The 17,111-nt window shown below is 39.1% G+C and overlaps 1 protein-coding gene across 2 annotated transcripts; it reads left to right on the forward strand.

Moving 5' to 3' along the window:
• Positions 1–6,850: 6,850 nt before the first annotated feature.
• On the forward strand, positions 6,851–16,132 carry LOC120072293 (uncharacterized). 2 transcript variants are annotated; one of them, XM_090310593.1, is made up of 11 exons: positions 6,851–7,598; positions 8,224–8,373; positions 8,653–8,820; positions 9,286–9,438; positions 9,563–9,715; positions 10,188–10,352; positions 10,481–10,651; positions 11,420–11,606; positions 11,726–11,939; positions 14,833–15,025; positions 15,355–16,132. In XM_090310593.1, the coding sequence occupies exons 1-11, from the start codon at positions 7,175–7,177 to the stop codon at positions 15,402–15,404; spliced, it is 2,028 nt and encodes a 675-aa protein (XP_090166719.1). In that variant the 5' UTR covers positions 6,851–7,174; the 3' UTR covers positions 15,405–16,132. The 2 variants fall into 2 exon arrangements, with proteins under 2 accessions (XP_090166719.1, XP_038880676.1); XM_039024748.2 differs by having other exon boundaries at positions 7,037–7,598; positions 8,209–8,373.
• Positions 16,133–17,111: the final 979 nt, after the last annotated feature.

Raw genomic sequence — 17,111 nt, forward strand, 5'->3', positions numbered from 1 at the left:
GGTCCCCTTAAAACAATTACAAAAGAATAGCTTGGAAAAAAATGAAATAATTTTTTCTGTCCACATCAAGACCTTGTTTAAAATATTCAAATAACTTAGAAAAAAAAAATATAGACTGAGTGGAAGCGATTTTTCTGATCTCATATATAACTGTCATGGGTCTCGCCTGTCATTCGTAGGCTTATTTCTTCCTTACTTGAAAAACATATAATAAGAAATGGTGGGTATGAAATACTCGATAAGTGACCAACTATTGGACCCTTTAGGTAACATGTTAACCTTCTATCTAGATGTCCATGTACATTTATAGCATATCAATCATGATGATCTCAAAGGTCACCTATTAGTCAAACGTGATCCCAAAGGAACACATATTAGTCATAGATGTCACAGTCATGTTTGTCCAGGGTCTGTTGCCCATGGCCGCATGCCCGATCCAACCCCTTCTAGCATACTTTCATATCATGTATTGTATTAGCTTAGTTAGCTTGCTTTCTTTACATTTTCATTGTAAGTGACCACTCACCATTTTGCATATACAAGGGTGTCAGTTGGCTTTTTGTTCAGAATGCACTATATGGGGATAAGACTAATCATCACTTCCTCATACCCGGAGTAGTACTCTATAAAGTTGTTGTTGTTGCTTATTACTTTCTAACCTACTACAATCTTTTTTCTTTATTCACACTCACAAAAACTGCTTACGAAAACCTTTTTCTCCAAACCCGTTTTCTAAAACCGTTTTCCCTAAAATGGGGGTGGAGGTTGCGAGAGGCACTTGGTGTGCCACCAGCAATCCGTATTCGAGTTGGATGACTTGTTCGTGAGCGGGAACAAGTGCCACACAATCGCTAAGAGAAGCTTCCGAAAGAGCGATTGTGACAGTTGGTATCAGAGCCAAGTCGACTCACAGAGGGAAAGATCAGCGATCATGTCGGTGACGAAGGACCTGAACAAGTCCCATGTGGATAGGTTGGTAGAGATGGAAGAGTAAATGCTCTACTTGAGAGAGGTCCCGGATAATATCTGTTTCCTAGAGACTCGGCTACAAGAAGTTACTGAGAAAGCCGATGGAATTGATGCGGTAGTGGGCCGCCTAGACGAATTACCCGTCAGAGAATTGATGATGAGGGTGGAGACCCTCGAGACCAAAACAACATGGAATATGAGCACGTCGAAGAGTTGGATGGCTCCCAAAAAACAATACTTCAGATGGTAACCGATTTGTCTGAAGACTTTCGGTTGGCCCTTGACGTCGTCAGAGCTGAGATAGCGGATGTGAGCTCAAGGGTGAATCTCACCATCCGAGCGGTAGGGAACCACGTCCCATCTGGGGGAGCAATGCCAGTAAGCAGAATAAAAATCCCAGAACCGAAACCCTTCTGTGGGGTGCGAGAAGCAAAAGCCCTGGAAAACTTTATCTTTGACCTTGAGCAATACTTCAAGGCGATGAACACGGTGACTGAAGAGTCGAAAGTCACACTAGCAACGATGCATTTGGCTGAAGATGCAAAACTATGGTGGAGATCACGATTTACAAACATACAGGAAGGACGATGCACTATTGATACTTGGGATAGATTGAAACAAGAACTTCACTCGCAGTTCTTCCCTAAAAATGTCGAGATCTTGGCTCGACGAAAACTCCGAGAGCTGAAGCAAACAGGTAACATCAGGGACTACGTAAAACAGTTTGCAGGACTCATGTTGGATATACGAGATATGTTAGAGAAAAACAAGGTCTTTTGCTTTGTCGAAGGCTAAAATCGTGGGCGAGATCAAAATTATATGAACAGAGAGTACAGAATCTCCCCTCTGCCTATGCGGCAGCTAAACGGCTATACGACCTTAGCACTGACTTGCAAGATGTGAGGAAGCAGTCAACTTCCTCAAATGGGGGAAACAGAAATAGTCGTTCAAGTCCTCCCAGACCTGGGGAAGGAGACAAGAACACAAGGGGGGATCGTAAACCATCCTAACCAAGATCAGGAAACAACTGGTAGGGGCCGCCACAACAGCATAACAATTACAATCGCCCCCTGTCTTGTTTCATATGTAGAGGGCCACACAGGGCGGGCGAATGTCCAAATCGGACTGCGTTTAATGCTTCAAGCCACATTAGCCTCTAGCTCCGAAGACAAGGCTGAACTGGAGGAGACAGTAATCGAGCCAGCTGTAGAAATTGAGAATCTCAGGATAGGGGCATTAAAATTCTTATCTGCGCTCCCGAAGAAAGTGGGAAAGGCGACGGAGCCACTAGAGAGAGGACTCATGTATGTGGATGCTTAGGTCAACCAAAGATCGGCCAAGAGCACTATGGTCGACTCTAGAGCCACCCATAACTTCATGATCGAAACGGAAGCCCGCTGCCTGAACTTGACCTAGGAAAGAGATGCAGGGAAGATGAAAGCTGTGAATTCTGCAGCCCTACCAATTACGAGGATGGCGAAGAGAACTCTGGTGAAGTTAGGAGACTGGAAGGGCCTCGTTGACTTCGTGATTGTCAAGATAGATGATTTCGACGTGGTATTGGGGATGGATTTCCTACTTGAATATAAAGTTATACCAATGCCCCTCGCCAAATGTCTAGTCATTACCGGATCTACACCCACCATAGTTCAAACTAGTATCAAGTAGCCAAATGGGGTGAGAATGATCTCAGTCCTCCAATTGAAGCGAGGCCTGGCCCACGACGAACCCACGTTCATGGCCATCCCGATAGAATTAGTTGAAACCACCGAAGAGGAGATCCCCCAAGACGTTCTATTTGTCTTGGAAGAGTATCGAGATGTCATGCCTAAAAGCTTGCCCAAGTCCTTACCCCCACGAAGGGGGATTGACCATGAGATTGAGTTATTACTAGGGGCAACGCCGCTCGCTAAGAATGCATATCAGATGGCCCCGTCAGAATTGGCCGAACTCCAAAAATAGTTAGACGAATTGTTAGATGCAGGATTTATCAGACCGGCAAAGGCCCCTTACGGAGCCCCAATACTGTTTCAGAAGAAGAAGGATGGGAGCCTTTGGTTGTGCATCGACTATCGGGCCTTGAACAAGCTCACAGTCCGCAACAAATATCCTATTCCTATCATTACTGACTTATTTGATCGGCTTCACGGCGCTAAGTATTTCTCGAAACTGGACCTGCAGTTGGGATATTATCAGGTCCGAATTTCTGAAGGAGACGAACCTAAGACGACCTGTGTCACGAGATATGGAGCCTTCGAATTTCTTATGATGCCCTTTGGCCTCACCAATGCTCCAACAACTTTCTGTACCTTAATAAACCAAGTGTTTCACGAATACCTCGACAAATTCATCGTAGTATATCTCGATGACATTGTGGTCTATAGTGCCTCGCTGGAGGACCATCGACATCACTTCCAACTAGCCTTCGAAAAGCTGAGGAAAAATTAGTTGTATGTAAAGAGAGAGAAGTGCTCATTTGCCCAAGAGCGCATAAATTTCCTCGGCCGCGTGATTGAGTGTGGTCGGATTGGTATGGAAGAGGGCAAGGTGGCCGCGATTAGAGACTGAAGGGTACCATCATCCGTGACCAAACTACGATCCTTCCTCGGACTAGCCAACTACTATAGGTGGTTCGTAGAAGAATTCTCAAGAAGACAGGACCATTAACCGAACTGCTGAACAAAGATAGCCAATGGAGCTGAACTCCTGAATGTCAAGCCGCCTTTGAGAGCTTGAAGAAAGTGATGATTAAGGGGTCAGTCCTTGGAATTTCCGACGTGACCAGGCCATTTGAAGTAGAGACTGATGCTTATGACTTCGCGTTGGGCGGTGTCCTCCTTCAAGACGAACACCCCATCGCGTATGAGAGTAGGAAACTAAATGATGTCGAACGGAGGTATGTCACCTCCGAGAAAGAGATGTTAGCAGTAGTTCACTGCTTGAGGGCTTGGAGACAGTATCTCTTGGGGGCCAAGTTCGTGGTCAAGACCGACAACAACTCCATTTGCCACTTCTTCAATCAACCGAAGTTGTCGTCGAAACAGGCACGGTGGCAGGAATGTCTAGTGGAGTTCGATTTCCAATTCGAACATAGACCGGGGAAAAGTAACCAAGTGGCCGATGCTCTTAGCCGAAAGAGCGAACACGCGACCCTGTGTATGTTTGCCCGCCTACAAGCAAGTATGTTGAGTGCAACAGTACGAGAAACTGTCAAAACTCACTTGACAAACGATACAGCGGCGCAAGCCATCATACAGTTTCCCAAAGAGGGGAAGACACGCCAGTTTTGGGTGGAAGACGATCTTCTATACACCAAGGGCAATCGCCTCTACATCCCCAGATCCGGGGAGTTACGAAGGTCGCTGATGAAGAAGTGTCATAACACACCTTGAGCAGGACATAATGGTTGGCAGAAGACTTATGCCCTCTTGAAACAAGGCTACTACTGGCCAAGCCTTCGAGACGATGTCATGCAATTTACCAAGACTTTCCTTGTCTGCCAACAAGACAAGGCCGAAAGGGCGAAATTAGCGGGTCTGCTGGAACCCCTACCTGTGCCTTAAAGACCATGGGAGAGCGTGTCTCTCGACTTCATCACCCATTTGCCCAAGGTGGGAGAGTTCGAATCGATCCTTGTTATCATCGACCGGTTCTCAAAATATGCCACTTTCATCCCAATGCCGAAGATGTGCACAACCGTGATGACTGCCCAGCTGTTCTTTAAACACTCGTGAAATTATGGGGTGTCCCCGCGAGCATTGTTAGCGATCGAGATGGAAGATTCACTGGGACATTTTGGACAGAATTGTTCAAAATATTGGGGTCAACACTGAATATCTCCTCTAGCTATTATCCCCAAATTGACGGCCAGATGGAACGCTTCAACAGTATGCTCGAGGAATATCTGCGTCACTTTATCGATGCTAGGCAGAAGAACTGGTTCTAGTTGTTAGATGTGGCTCAGTTCAGCTTCAATAGCCAGCAGAGTTCCGCGACCGGAAAAACGCCCTTCGAAGTGGTGTGCGGTAGACAGCCACTCATGCCACACTTGATGGACCACCCTTATGCAGGCAAAAGTTCTCAGGCACATAACTTCACTAAAGGGTGGAGCAAAACCTTTGAGATAGCTCGCGCCTACCTAGAAAGAGCATCAAGAAGGATGAATAAGTGGGTTGATAAGAAGCGGAGGGCCCTCGAGTTTCAAGCTGGGGACAAGGTCCTGATCAAGCTACGATCGGAACAGTTTCGTTTCCGAGGCCAGAGAGACCATGGCTAATAAGGAAATATGAAGGTCCAGTGGAGGTAATTGAGAAGGTCAGGAGAACCTCATATAAGGTTCACTTACCCTCATGGATGAAGATTCATCCTGTCATCCATGTGAGTATCCTAAAGCCCAATCATCCCGATCCCGAGGATGAACAACGAAACATGCTAAGGTGCCCACCGGTCACGATGAAGAATTCGCTGAGAAAGAAGTTGCACAAATCCTGAATAAACGTACGCACCGTATTGGAAGACCCATATGAGAACTGACAGAGTTCTTAGTGAAATGGAAGGATCTCCCCGACGAAGAGATCAGTTGGGAGCGGGTCGAAGATTTGAAGAATGCAACTCCAGCCACCGCAAATTTTGAACAAGGTCGGTTGACGGGGACGTCAACCAATTAAGTGGGGGAGAATGTCACGGTCATGCTTGTCTAGGGCCTGTGGCAGCATGCCCGATCTAACCCCCTTCTAGCATACTTTCATATCATGTATTGTATTATTTTAGTTAGCTTGCTTTCTTTACATTTTCATTGTAAGTGACCACTCGCCTTTTTGCATATGCAAGGGTGCCAATTGGCTTTTTGTTCATAATGCACTATATGGGGATAAGACTAATCATCACTTCCCCATACCCGGAGTAGTACTCTATAAAGCTGTTGTTGTTGTTTATTGCTTTCTATCCTACTATAATCTTTCTTTCTTTATTCACACTCACAAAAAATGCTTACGAAAATCTTTTCTCCAGACCCGTTTCCCCTAAAACGGGGGTGGAGGTTGCGAGAGGCACTCGGTGTGCCACCGGCAATCTGTATTCGAGTTGGCTGACTTGTTCGTGAGTGGGAACAAGTGTCGCACAATCGCTAAGAGAAGCTTCTGAAAGAGCGATTGTGACAATAGACATGCAACCCAAAGGCATATAATCCAGTTATAGGTGTGTATCTCGAAGGTACACAGATCAGTCATAGGTGTGTATCCTGAAGATATACATATCAATCATATGTGCGGTCCCGAGGGAGCATACGTCAGTCATGGGTGTGTACCTGTAGCTACAAAAACAGTCATAAAGTGTATACTACCCCGATAAAAAGGTTAATAGTTTCTATGATTACTTAGCTTGCATCGGTCTACACATATATCATTTATCATAATCACAATTACATAGCTCATGAAAATTTTCCAGAAGACCCACGGTCAATACATCATAGAGTTGTAATCAAATCAATCCATAATATTTTAAATTACATACAGTCTCATCATCATTTGGTTGGGACGACTAGTTCCAAAACAAACACTAATAAGACACTCAGATTTAATTTAATCCTAGCGAAGAAATTTCTACGAAAAGTTGATTCAACTCCAACAACATAAACTAAAATTATATTCAAAATAGTACTAAAATTATTATTAATTAAAAATATATATGCTAAAATTGAACCGATATAAAAGATCGAGCACTAAAATAATATTACATTATAACAATCACAAACCCCAACGGAGAGAATTTTGATATGGTCCCTTCATTTCCCCTCCCCACAATGACCTTTTTTATCCATTTTTCGGAGCTTTTGAGAAATTCAGTTAAATATATATTCACAATAAGAAAAAAAGAAAAAAGAAAAAAAGGAATAATATAAATATTGAAGAAATCTCTGTCGTTAATAGGAAATCGTAGGCGGGTCCTTCTTCTTCGTCAAAAGTGGCAAAAAATTTGAAGTTTTTTAAACCATTGGAGATCCATGGCCTCATTTTAATGGCCCCAAAGAGCAAAGGTTGAAAAAAGATTCAGGTTTTTCTGTTCTTCTATTATAATTTCGTATCACCCTCTTCTCTTTAGTTTTAACCAGAGGAACATATAATTTCTACATTCGCCATATTTCTTCTATTCTCCCCCCCCCCCCCCCCCCCCCTTTTTCCACATACGTTCCGCCAAATATATTTGCATGTACGAAAACTCCATAGCCTCACAGCTGAAAATCCCACTAAATCATATCCCAGATGAAACCCATTCTTGTATTTATTTTCCCTTTGATTTCATTTTCCCCGACAAAAGAAATTTCCCTTCGCATTCTCTTTGCTTATTAGTCCACTACTTTTGTTTTCTTTGGTTTCTTGGGTTTCTTGTTGTTGTTGTTCTTCTTCCTTTTTCCCTTTTTCTTCTGATTTCCCGACATAAAAACATGAGGTGGGAAAGGGTCCAGCTACTTTCAAGACAGGGTCAAGATGGAGCTTTGGGAGAGATAGCAGGGCCCGGTAAGAGATGGGGCCATACTTGTAACGCCATTAAAGATGGAAGATATCTCTATGTTTTTGGGGGCTATGGTAAAGACAACTGCCAGACTAACCAAGTGCACGTCTTCGACACTGGTAGGAGCCATACCTTCTGCTTTTGCTTTTGTTTTTGTTTTTGGAACTTCTCTTTTTGTTTCTTCTACATTTTAACAAGTGGGGAAATTTTGCTTTAATGTTGCCATTCATTTCTGTAATGGTATCTAGTTTGAGATTTTTGTATACCCTTTTGAGTACTCTTTGTTTTTTGTGGTATTTTGTTCTTCATCAGGGATTTATTTATCTCTTCATTCTAAGCATACACCCTGTTGTGTTTTTTTGCCTTTATTTGGAGACTTTTGTAATGACAAACTTCGTTCTAGTATGTTATTTGCTGTTACCAGCATGTATTATGGAATGATATTAAATGGTCGTTAATTAGGAAAATATTACATTTCTGGAAGGAATTACTTGTTTATAATTTTGTCCTGCCCCTTTTTGAACACTTTAATGTTTACGTGTTTGATTAATTTCAATGTCTTGGAAGTTATGGGGTAGGAAGGTAGGAAGGTAGGGAGGAGGGAATTAATTGTTTTATTGGGGTTATTGGTGTGTTTTTCTTTTGTATGTGACATAGAAATTTTAAAACATTATATATACATGCATACTTACATGCAAATGTGCTTGTAAATTGTATTTGCCTCATTAGATTGGTGGTTTGCAGCAAAACAAACATGGAGCCGGCCTGTGATAAAAGGAAGTCCACCCACTCCAAGGGACAGCCACACGTGCATTACAATTGGTGACAATCTTTTTGTGTTTGGGGGTACTGATGGGATGAGCCCTCTTAAGGATTTGCATATATTGGACACCTGTAAGTTGATTTTTCTCCATACCTCTAGAAGTTTTGACTAATGAGAATATTCAAGTGTCTTCAAAATTCTTTAATCGTTTCGTAGTCTGGCCTCTCAGTTTCTGTGTGGCTGTTTTCTTGTAGAAAAAGGAGAGAGAGAGAAAAAAAAATGGCGATGCCAAATAATTTGTTTTTCTTTGCTTAAAGGTTCCATTTATCGTCTTGATTAGATTTGAAATGCTAAATATTGGAATGCGGCTATACATGCCATTAAAAGTTTGCACAATGCTTTACTTCTAGCTTTGCATACATGGATTTGTCCAAGTTTAAGAGGTGAGGGGCCAGAGGCACGAGAGGGTCATAGCGCGACCCTTGTTGGCAAACGACTCTTCATCTTTGGTGGTTGTGGCAAATCTATCAGCAATAATGATGAAGTGTATTATAATGATCTCTACATATTGAATACAGGTAATACCAATATGATATTTAGTTTTGATTTAAATATTTTAAACATTTAACCTTCTGTATTTATATTGACCGTTTATCCATAAGCCCATCTAAACACTAGTGATTACAAAAAATAAAAAATGAAAAAGGGAATGTGGCTATATGGATTCTTTACACTTGCATGGGTTTATTTCTTTCTGGGAAACATCATAAGAATTGTAATGATTGATGGCAATTTCGTTTGGCTGGGTGGCAAAATGTATTGACTGTTAATAATATTGATTTTCTCCTCTACATGAAGGCTTGAGGGAAGTCTATTCCTTCTGTATATCTTGTTTTTCCTTTTCCAAAAGAATATGTTATATAATGCTCAGGCTTTTTTTAAAAGAAAATTGCCTGCTGTTCCATGATTATAATTGCATTTGTGTGGTGTGGATCGGTTTACACCAGTGCCTGTTAATATATAATATGTTCCTATGTTTTTAGAGACATTTGTTTGGAAACAAGCTACAACATCTGGTACTCCGCCATCTCCACGTGATAGCCATACTTGCTCATCTTGGAAGAATAAAGTTATAGTCATCGGTGGCGAAGATGCGCATGACTATTACTTGTCAGATGTTCACATCCTTGATACAGGTACTTATCATTTTTCTCAAGTCACCTTGTTATCAATTATTTGGGCAACTGTAGATGTTCATGCATTATATGCTCAGCCTCTCATTTATAAGCCTCCTCATATCGTTTTGGTATTCTATTATAGATACTCTCGTGTGGACAGAGTTGAACACTTCAGGTCAATTATTACCACCTCGTGCTGGTCATACAACCATAGCTTTTGGAAAGAGCTTGTTTGTTTTCGGGGGATTTACTGATGCCCAAAATCTATACAGTGACCTTCATATGCTCGATATTGGTATGTGTTAATTCCTCATTAGCACCCATGCAATAAGAGGAAAATAAGCTGATCTGTAATGGCATGAAGCATTGGCTCCATTCTTTGATGGCTGACTGGGTTTTCTCCAACTTTAATATGAATACTGAATGCTGAGGGATGGAAACTGTCCTAATTTTGAGATAGTTGCTGTAAGATTCATATGCTAAAGGCTAAAATGCTGATCTTGATCATTTGGCTAAAGTTTAAGTGTTGCTTCTCTTTAAATAACTTTCTTATGTGTACAGAAAGGTTGATGATTTTTCTATTGTCATATCTTATCGCTGAATATTATGATTATTATTGATTGACGGACTCTTTTGATTTAGTTCCTAGGAGGGGATTCTCTCTATCCCCACCAGCCCTTAGGCTGTTTTTGCCTTTTTTTAATGAAGTGAAGTTGTTGATGTTTCTTATCATTTTTTTTTTTTACCATTTTCAATACTTGATGCAGAAACTGGTGTATGGACCAAGATCACCACTATGGGTGATGGACCTTCTGCTAGATTTTCAGTGGCTGGGGACTGTTTAGATCCCTACAAAGTTGGCACACTTGCTCTTTTAGGCGGTTGCAATAAGGGTCTTGAGGCTCTTGACGATATGTATTACTTGTTCACAGGTTCATACCCTTGTTATTTTCTTGGCAACACATAATCATTATCATTCTTTTTGGACCTTTCTTGGTTAGTAGTTTCTTCCACACGATTCATGGGCTGTAAATAATGTCTGTGTACTTTTCATTTTCAGGACTTGCAAAGGAGAATGAGAGGAAACCGGAGAAGTTGTCTTTGAGAAAGCAATTGAAGCTGAAGTGTCAAGAACAGAACCTAAATGCTAGTCATGGAAGAGCTATGGTACAAATTGGAATAAGTGATGATGTGATCCAACCAATCGCTGTGCAGGGCTATGGGGCTCCACGTAAGGAAGTACCTTTTGAGTATCCCATGTTAGTTTTTTAAGTTGTATGTATTTTTCAAAGCAATGAAGGCAGAATGTGTGGTGAATCATCTTTCCTGTTCCTATCTTCCGTCTCTTGTTACCTAATGGCAACAGAAAATTTGTTCAGTGAATGCTTTTGAAGATTGTTTTGCTATAGAACCAACAAGAAAATGAAACCGTTTCCTAAATTGAATAAAATATGAAGCAACCATTCTTAATCAATAATTACAAGAATTTTTTAGAGAGAAGACTTTTTGAAGATAAGTCTTCTGCTTTTACTTCTTTCTGTGGGAATATACAGCTTGTTGCCTCCTGATGGGCTCATAGTTATAGTCAATTCTTTTGTAATTATCCAATCGTGTTGTCCATAAAACCACATTTCCCATGAAGTAGCCATGACTGCACCTGGCTGAAGAATTTCAGCCTTGCATAGTGAAGAGAGTGTCCAAAAAGATCTTAAAGTGATTATAATGTTAATATTGCCTGGTCTACAAGATTGTAATAAAGAAGCATATAATGGAAATAGCAGAAGGGATAACATTTTGGCCATCTGCAATTTTCAAAGGATAGGGATATGTGAAGGAATTTGCTTATTTATTTTTATATATATTTTATCTCTTTTGGGTTAATGTTGTGACACATCTGAAAATCAAATGAGTGGAACTTCTTTTGAGAGATTGTTACTGGTTTATGATACGATGGCATGATTCTGACTAAATTCTGATGGCATGCTGTCCTACAACGCAGACAAACAAAATTTTCCTTTGAATCAATCTCAGCATCTTCAAGGAAAGAAAAGTTTTCAAGCCAGGGTTACAGAAAGCATACCTAGTGGATACACAATTGAAACTGTCATTGATGGGAAACCTTTGCGGGGAATTTTGTTTTCCAACAGACCAATCCCTACTCACTTTGCTCATCATAGTACTGTTAGGTCAGAATGATGCCTAATAATGTCCGTTTTATTCAAGTCATTATGCCTCATGTTAGCCACTTGACAATCTCTTCCTTTCATGGGAGTATTATGTTTTAAACTTAATATTCTGAAATCAGGAAGAGGACTTTTGGAGATATTGGCAGAGTATCGAATGGTGATATCAACATCAAGTCGAAGACTTCTCGACCGATCAAGAAAGATGAAGTAGATAATAGACAAGAGGATGGTAGCAATATAAAAGCAACTACTATGCATGAAGCAGAAATGGTTGTCCCTTCGACGATGCTCACGAAAGATCCAGTATCTTCAGATGCTTTGCTACCATCTAAGGTGACACCATCGCTTTTCATTTCCTTTTTTTTTTTTTGCATGTTATTATTCCTTTATTTTAGAAAGCTCTCTTTGTGAGCAGAGCAACATTGAATTGGAAATGGGAACGAATTTTTTTAACATCTTTATTTATTCCTCATATGGCTTAACTTTGGATGTTGTGACATGAGTTGGCTATTTAGTGAAAATAGATCGAGGCTTTCTTTACTTTGCTAATAGATGATAATTTATGTATTAATAGACCTTTTGAGATGTGCATTTTTCTCTGGGTTATTTATATGTGAATATGAAGTGTAAGATGCACCTAAACGTAATAAGCTTCTATTTGTTGGTCCAGTTGATTGTTTGTCACCATGTCGTTAGGAGTGTAGAGTTTGTGCTTGTATCTCTGAAGGCAGGTAGAGAGAATTTCCACATGAATAGTTGATTCACTTTCAGGTTGTTGATGACACCTTGTTTTTCCCCTCCCAATCCCTCTTATATTCACAATGTGCTCGATATTGAAGTTTCAGGGATTGCTTTGGTTTGAAGGCCAGTTTGTGTAAATCTTCTGTGGTTGAGATAAAAAGTGAAAGAAAAGAGCTCTTGTGGGTTGATTAGTATTTTGGATAGCATTGAAGACTGACATTTGGTGTCTCTTGTGCATTCAGGTCTCACTTTATAAGGAAATATGAATTCTTAAACTTTATGGGATCAATTTTTTGTTGCATTTTCACTTTCAGGAATTTAAGGAAGGAGATTGTCTTTCCTAGTGAAGTGATTGTATAACTTGGAAGTCATTTTTTTAAAATGAGGATGGCCTTTGGCAGAACTTTATCTCTAGCAAGTATGGTCTTTCTCCTGGGGTTGGTGTTTGGCGATGTGTATTAAATCTTGTGGTTAAAGCTGTAAGATCTTCGTATATGTCCTCAAATCTTGTTATCCATATTCCTATTCTGGAGTAGGCAACTGAAGATAATTTATTTAGTCGCTGCAATTTTGGAAAGATACCAAGGCCTTGGCAGGTAAGGGAAACACTTCTTTCTCTAGTTTTTCTCCCATGTTTTGCTCTTTGCGAAGACAATTAATCTTTGGTATAGGAATCTGAACTCTTGAAATCTCCAATGTTGAAGGAACTTCGACTGTGATGAAGACTGTGGGATGGCATTTGAAACTAGGAGATGTCTTTGTGTTCCCTTGGATTCTCTCTCTTTTAGATTTTGTTTGGGGATTATCGAATAGGAGAGGATGAGGTACAACTAGATTTTTGCAGAAGTATTTGGGTGTAATCCCACACGAAAAAAATTGGGATTTTTGCAGAAGTGTTTAAGGAATCAAATTCCTAGAAAAAGTCCAAACTTCTATCTGAACTTTCTTCTTTCCTCCTATTTGGTGCAACCTTTTCAAAGAAGGTAAGGAAATTGCAGATAACTAGATAAGGGTGACTGGGTGAGACTCAAATGGTGAGCTCTCCTTGAGGCATCTAGCATGGTAATATTTCTGTTGTTCTAGTCAAAGTATTCTTGTTTTATCATTAACCATAAACCTTAGAGCAATCCTAGATGCCATTCTAAATTCTTTGGAGGATGGACAATGACCGGGCAAGGGATTCATTTTAATTTCTTAGTATTTTTTATAGGGCTTGGGCTTCCCTGGTTTTATGGTGAGGAATCCAATTTTCTTTCTCTCTCTCTCTCTTTAATTTATTTATTTGAGATTGAAAGAATATTTTCGTATTACTTAAAATTTAGGGGGTTGTTTGGCCCACTGACTTCATAGATCAATGTTAAATAACTAAATTCCACCAACTTCAATAATGAACACTATTGATGTTTGCACATTTATCGAGAAATTTCATATTTTCTGCTCTCTCGTTTGCACATTTATCAAGGAACTCCAACTATTGAACTTTGTGCCCTAAAGCCTAAATACAGATTTCCTAACTCAAGACTTCAGAACTCAATTAAATGCCCCAAACACCTCCTATAATTTTTTTATTTTTTATTTTTTTTTTTAATAAAAAAGTAGGAAGTTATACTTGAGGTGCTAAAGCATGCCCCACAGGCCCTTGGGTTTGCAGCTCAAGTAGGCTTCATCAAGGGAGCATGAGATCAGGCCTTAGGCCTAAACAGGTCTAGGCGCACAACGTTGAAAAACACTGTTAAAATAATTTGTAATCAACTATATTGTAAATAGATGGAAAGTAGAGTTTAGGAGGGGTAAGAGCACCAAATATTGATCAAACTAGAGAAGTCAATTGATCAATAAGGTCCAAACAAAAGGACTATATCTATCTTTTCAATGGGCCTAGACTCACGACTTAGCGAACTTTTTAAAATACTGCTAGAAAATTTTGGAATTAACTATATTGTAAATAGAGGGAAAAGAGAGTTTAGGAGGGCTAAGCGCCAATCCCAATATTGATCAAACTAGAGAATTCTATTATTCAAGATGGTCCAAATAAAGGGACTATCCCTATCTTTTGAACCGACCAGGCTGTTTCCCCTTATTCTTCATGCCATACTTTTAGGGATGTGGCTTTTTCCTTGTGAATAAATCTCCAAAGCCATATAGTGTGCAAATAACAAAGGTCCCCTTCCCAAGGAAATCTCGAAACAATGCGGTTTCTTCTTAGTCTTTCTTTTTTTTTTTTTCACTTTTACACCTTTTCTAATAAAGGTTTAGGTTTCTGACCTGGTTTGAATGACTTTCTAAGGACTTAAAACACTTTTTTTAAAAAAATAATAATAATTATTATAACTTTTATAAGCACTTAAAAAATCATTCCAAATTGGTAATTCATTTCCTGTGAAAATGGGTTAAATTTATTTGCATGACCATTGTTGGCGCCTTGCAAGAGAACATTTTTCTTCTTTTATCTTGCATGATTAGAATAGTTACTTTTCTATTGCAGGTGAGTTCAAGTCCAGAATTGCCTCCTTCAAGTCTAAAGGATATTTCAATGCATGTTCCAATGGATATCGAAGTTGAGATTTCTGGCAATACAAAGACAAATGACACATTAGATTCCACGGTGGACATTCAAAAAGAAAGTATTCCGGCCCCAGATTCAAACAAGGAAACTATTGCCTTTTTCCCCGACCAAGGTAGGTCTTTCTTGAGCACATACAGAAATTGTCATGAATTCCTGTCCCCTCTTGCACAAGGCATCGTAATTTATAGCTTGCTAATATTGTGCTCTCTTCAGGCAAGTTTCTTTGTTCAGACTGTTACTATGATGGCTATTATTTAGTTGAGTATGTTGGGCTTTGTTTTGAATCAGTTTTGTTTTAGCTTTGGCCATCTATAATATCTTTTGTAAGCTCTCTTGAAATTAATGAAAAAGAGCTTTTTCTCTCTGTACATTTTTTCCCACGTAAATTGGAAATCTAAAGTGAGGTATGATTATCTTGTTGTTTTTGTTCTTTTTAATCAGATGACAGAAGACCTGCTACGATCGGGGAGGCGATTCAAGTTTCAAAATAGCCATGGAAATGACGAATGAACAACAAAATGGAATTGTGAAGATAGATGCACAAATCCCTCAAGCCTTTTGTACATTCATAGGAGAGCACAGATGCACACTAGGAAATTACTATGATCTTACCATCTTCTAACACATCTAGATCTAATTGTGTCGAATCCTTCCATTGATTTTGATTCTTCGCATTCGAGTTGTACGTAATAACCATATCACATTAGAGTTCAGACACTAGGCTGTCCATTTGAATCAGCCACCCCACATGTTCTTTTGTTGCAGCTTCTTACAGACTGCCATTCTTGTTCGAGGAAGGAATCAACCATCGTGTAGCATCAAACATTTTCTTCTTCTTCTTCTTCTTCTAGCTTTGTTGTCTTTAGCTGCTGTTGAAGGCCTGTTCACTTTTAGCTTTCTAGTTGCAACCTCTTGTGAACTGGGAAAGAAGTTAGTGATTACATTAGAAGTTGAAAAGGTTTATGTTCTTGTGAGTTGTTCTTACAGGGAATTGCAGCTCTGTGTTTGATTCCCATGGAATTTGCAAGGTTGTGATGGCTTGGCTTTTGTTCCATTTTTTTAACCAAGCCTAATGGAGAATTTGGTAGGCATTATTTAGGGCCATCAGGAATTTAACTCAGTAGGGGCATGTATGGGATTTTTTTTCCAAGTAGAATTGAAATATTGAACTGAACTCAAATGATATTGGTTCGGTTCGGTTCATTTTTTCGCAGCTTAACTATTGTGCCTCATTCACATGTTTAATGTTAATTTCTATTATTTAAGCTTCAATTTGTTTTTTTTCCTTTACCCTTTTTTTAAAATTGAACTTGTACTTTACATTTGGATTAACCTTCAATCTATACATAGAACAGAACCAACTAAATATCCACCTTTTATATATCTAAGATGGGTTTGGTTTGAATTGGCTACATTTAATTTGGTTTTTTTTTTTTTTTCTTGATATTCATTATAAAAATGTCATTATTTATTGGTGCTAGTGATACATTGATAGATGTCTATTAGTATTTATCATTGTCTATTATTGATATACTGTAACATTTGGTAATATTTGTAAATAAGTTGTCTCGTTATCCTATATTTGAAAATAACCCTTCAAACAACTTATTAGATTTTGGTCAAATTGAAAATTTTACTATGTAATAGTAATGTATATATTATAATCTTTGTTTTGGACGTGATAGTAGCCAAGAATATGATGTGAAATTAAAGCAATAGAGCTAATTATACGAAGATTTTGAACCTTCAATGTCAATGAAATATACGTATGTCATGAACTTTTAGTTTTTTTTTAAAATCTAAGTTAATATTTTTTGGATATCCTCAATTTCTCAACCATCTCACGAATCATTTTACTTTTTTTTCCCTCTCCCCCATGTATGCCATGCCAAACCCCTACCATTTGGACGAGTATGTCACAACATCCTTTAACAAATGCCTTTATCAAAGCATGACAACAATTCAAAGTCTAAATGTTAGAAATTCGTCAATCTTAACATAGTTTAATTGATAAGACATTAATTACCATTTCAAAAGTTGATGTTTCATTCTCTAACCCCATGTTTGGTGAACCAAAAAAAATGTTTGGCTTAATAATTATGACCTCTCTATAGGTCAAATTAGGGATACCTTGAAGTTATTAAGGCATCCAATTTGACCATGGTGTTGAATCCCTGTATTTATATTAAGGATAGTGA

Source organism: Benincasa hispida, chromosome 2 (assembly GCF_027475165.1).
Source record: "Benincasa hispida cultivar pf3 chromosome 2, pf3_genome.v1.1, whole genome shotgun sequence".
Lineage (NCBI taxonomy): Eukaryota > Viridiplantae > Streptophyta > Magnoliopsida > Cucurbitales > Cucurbitaceae > Benincasa > Benincasa hispida.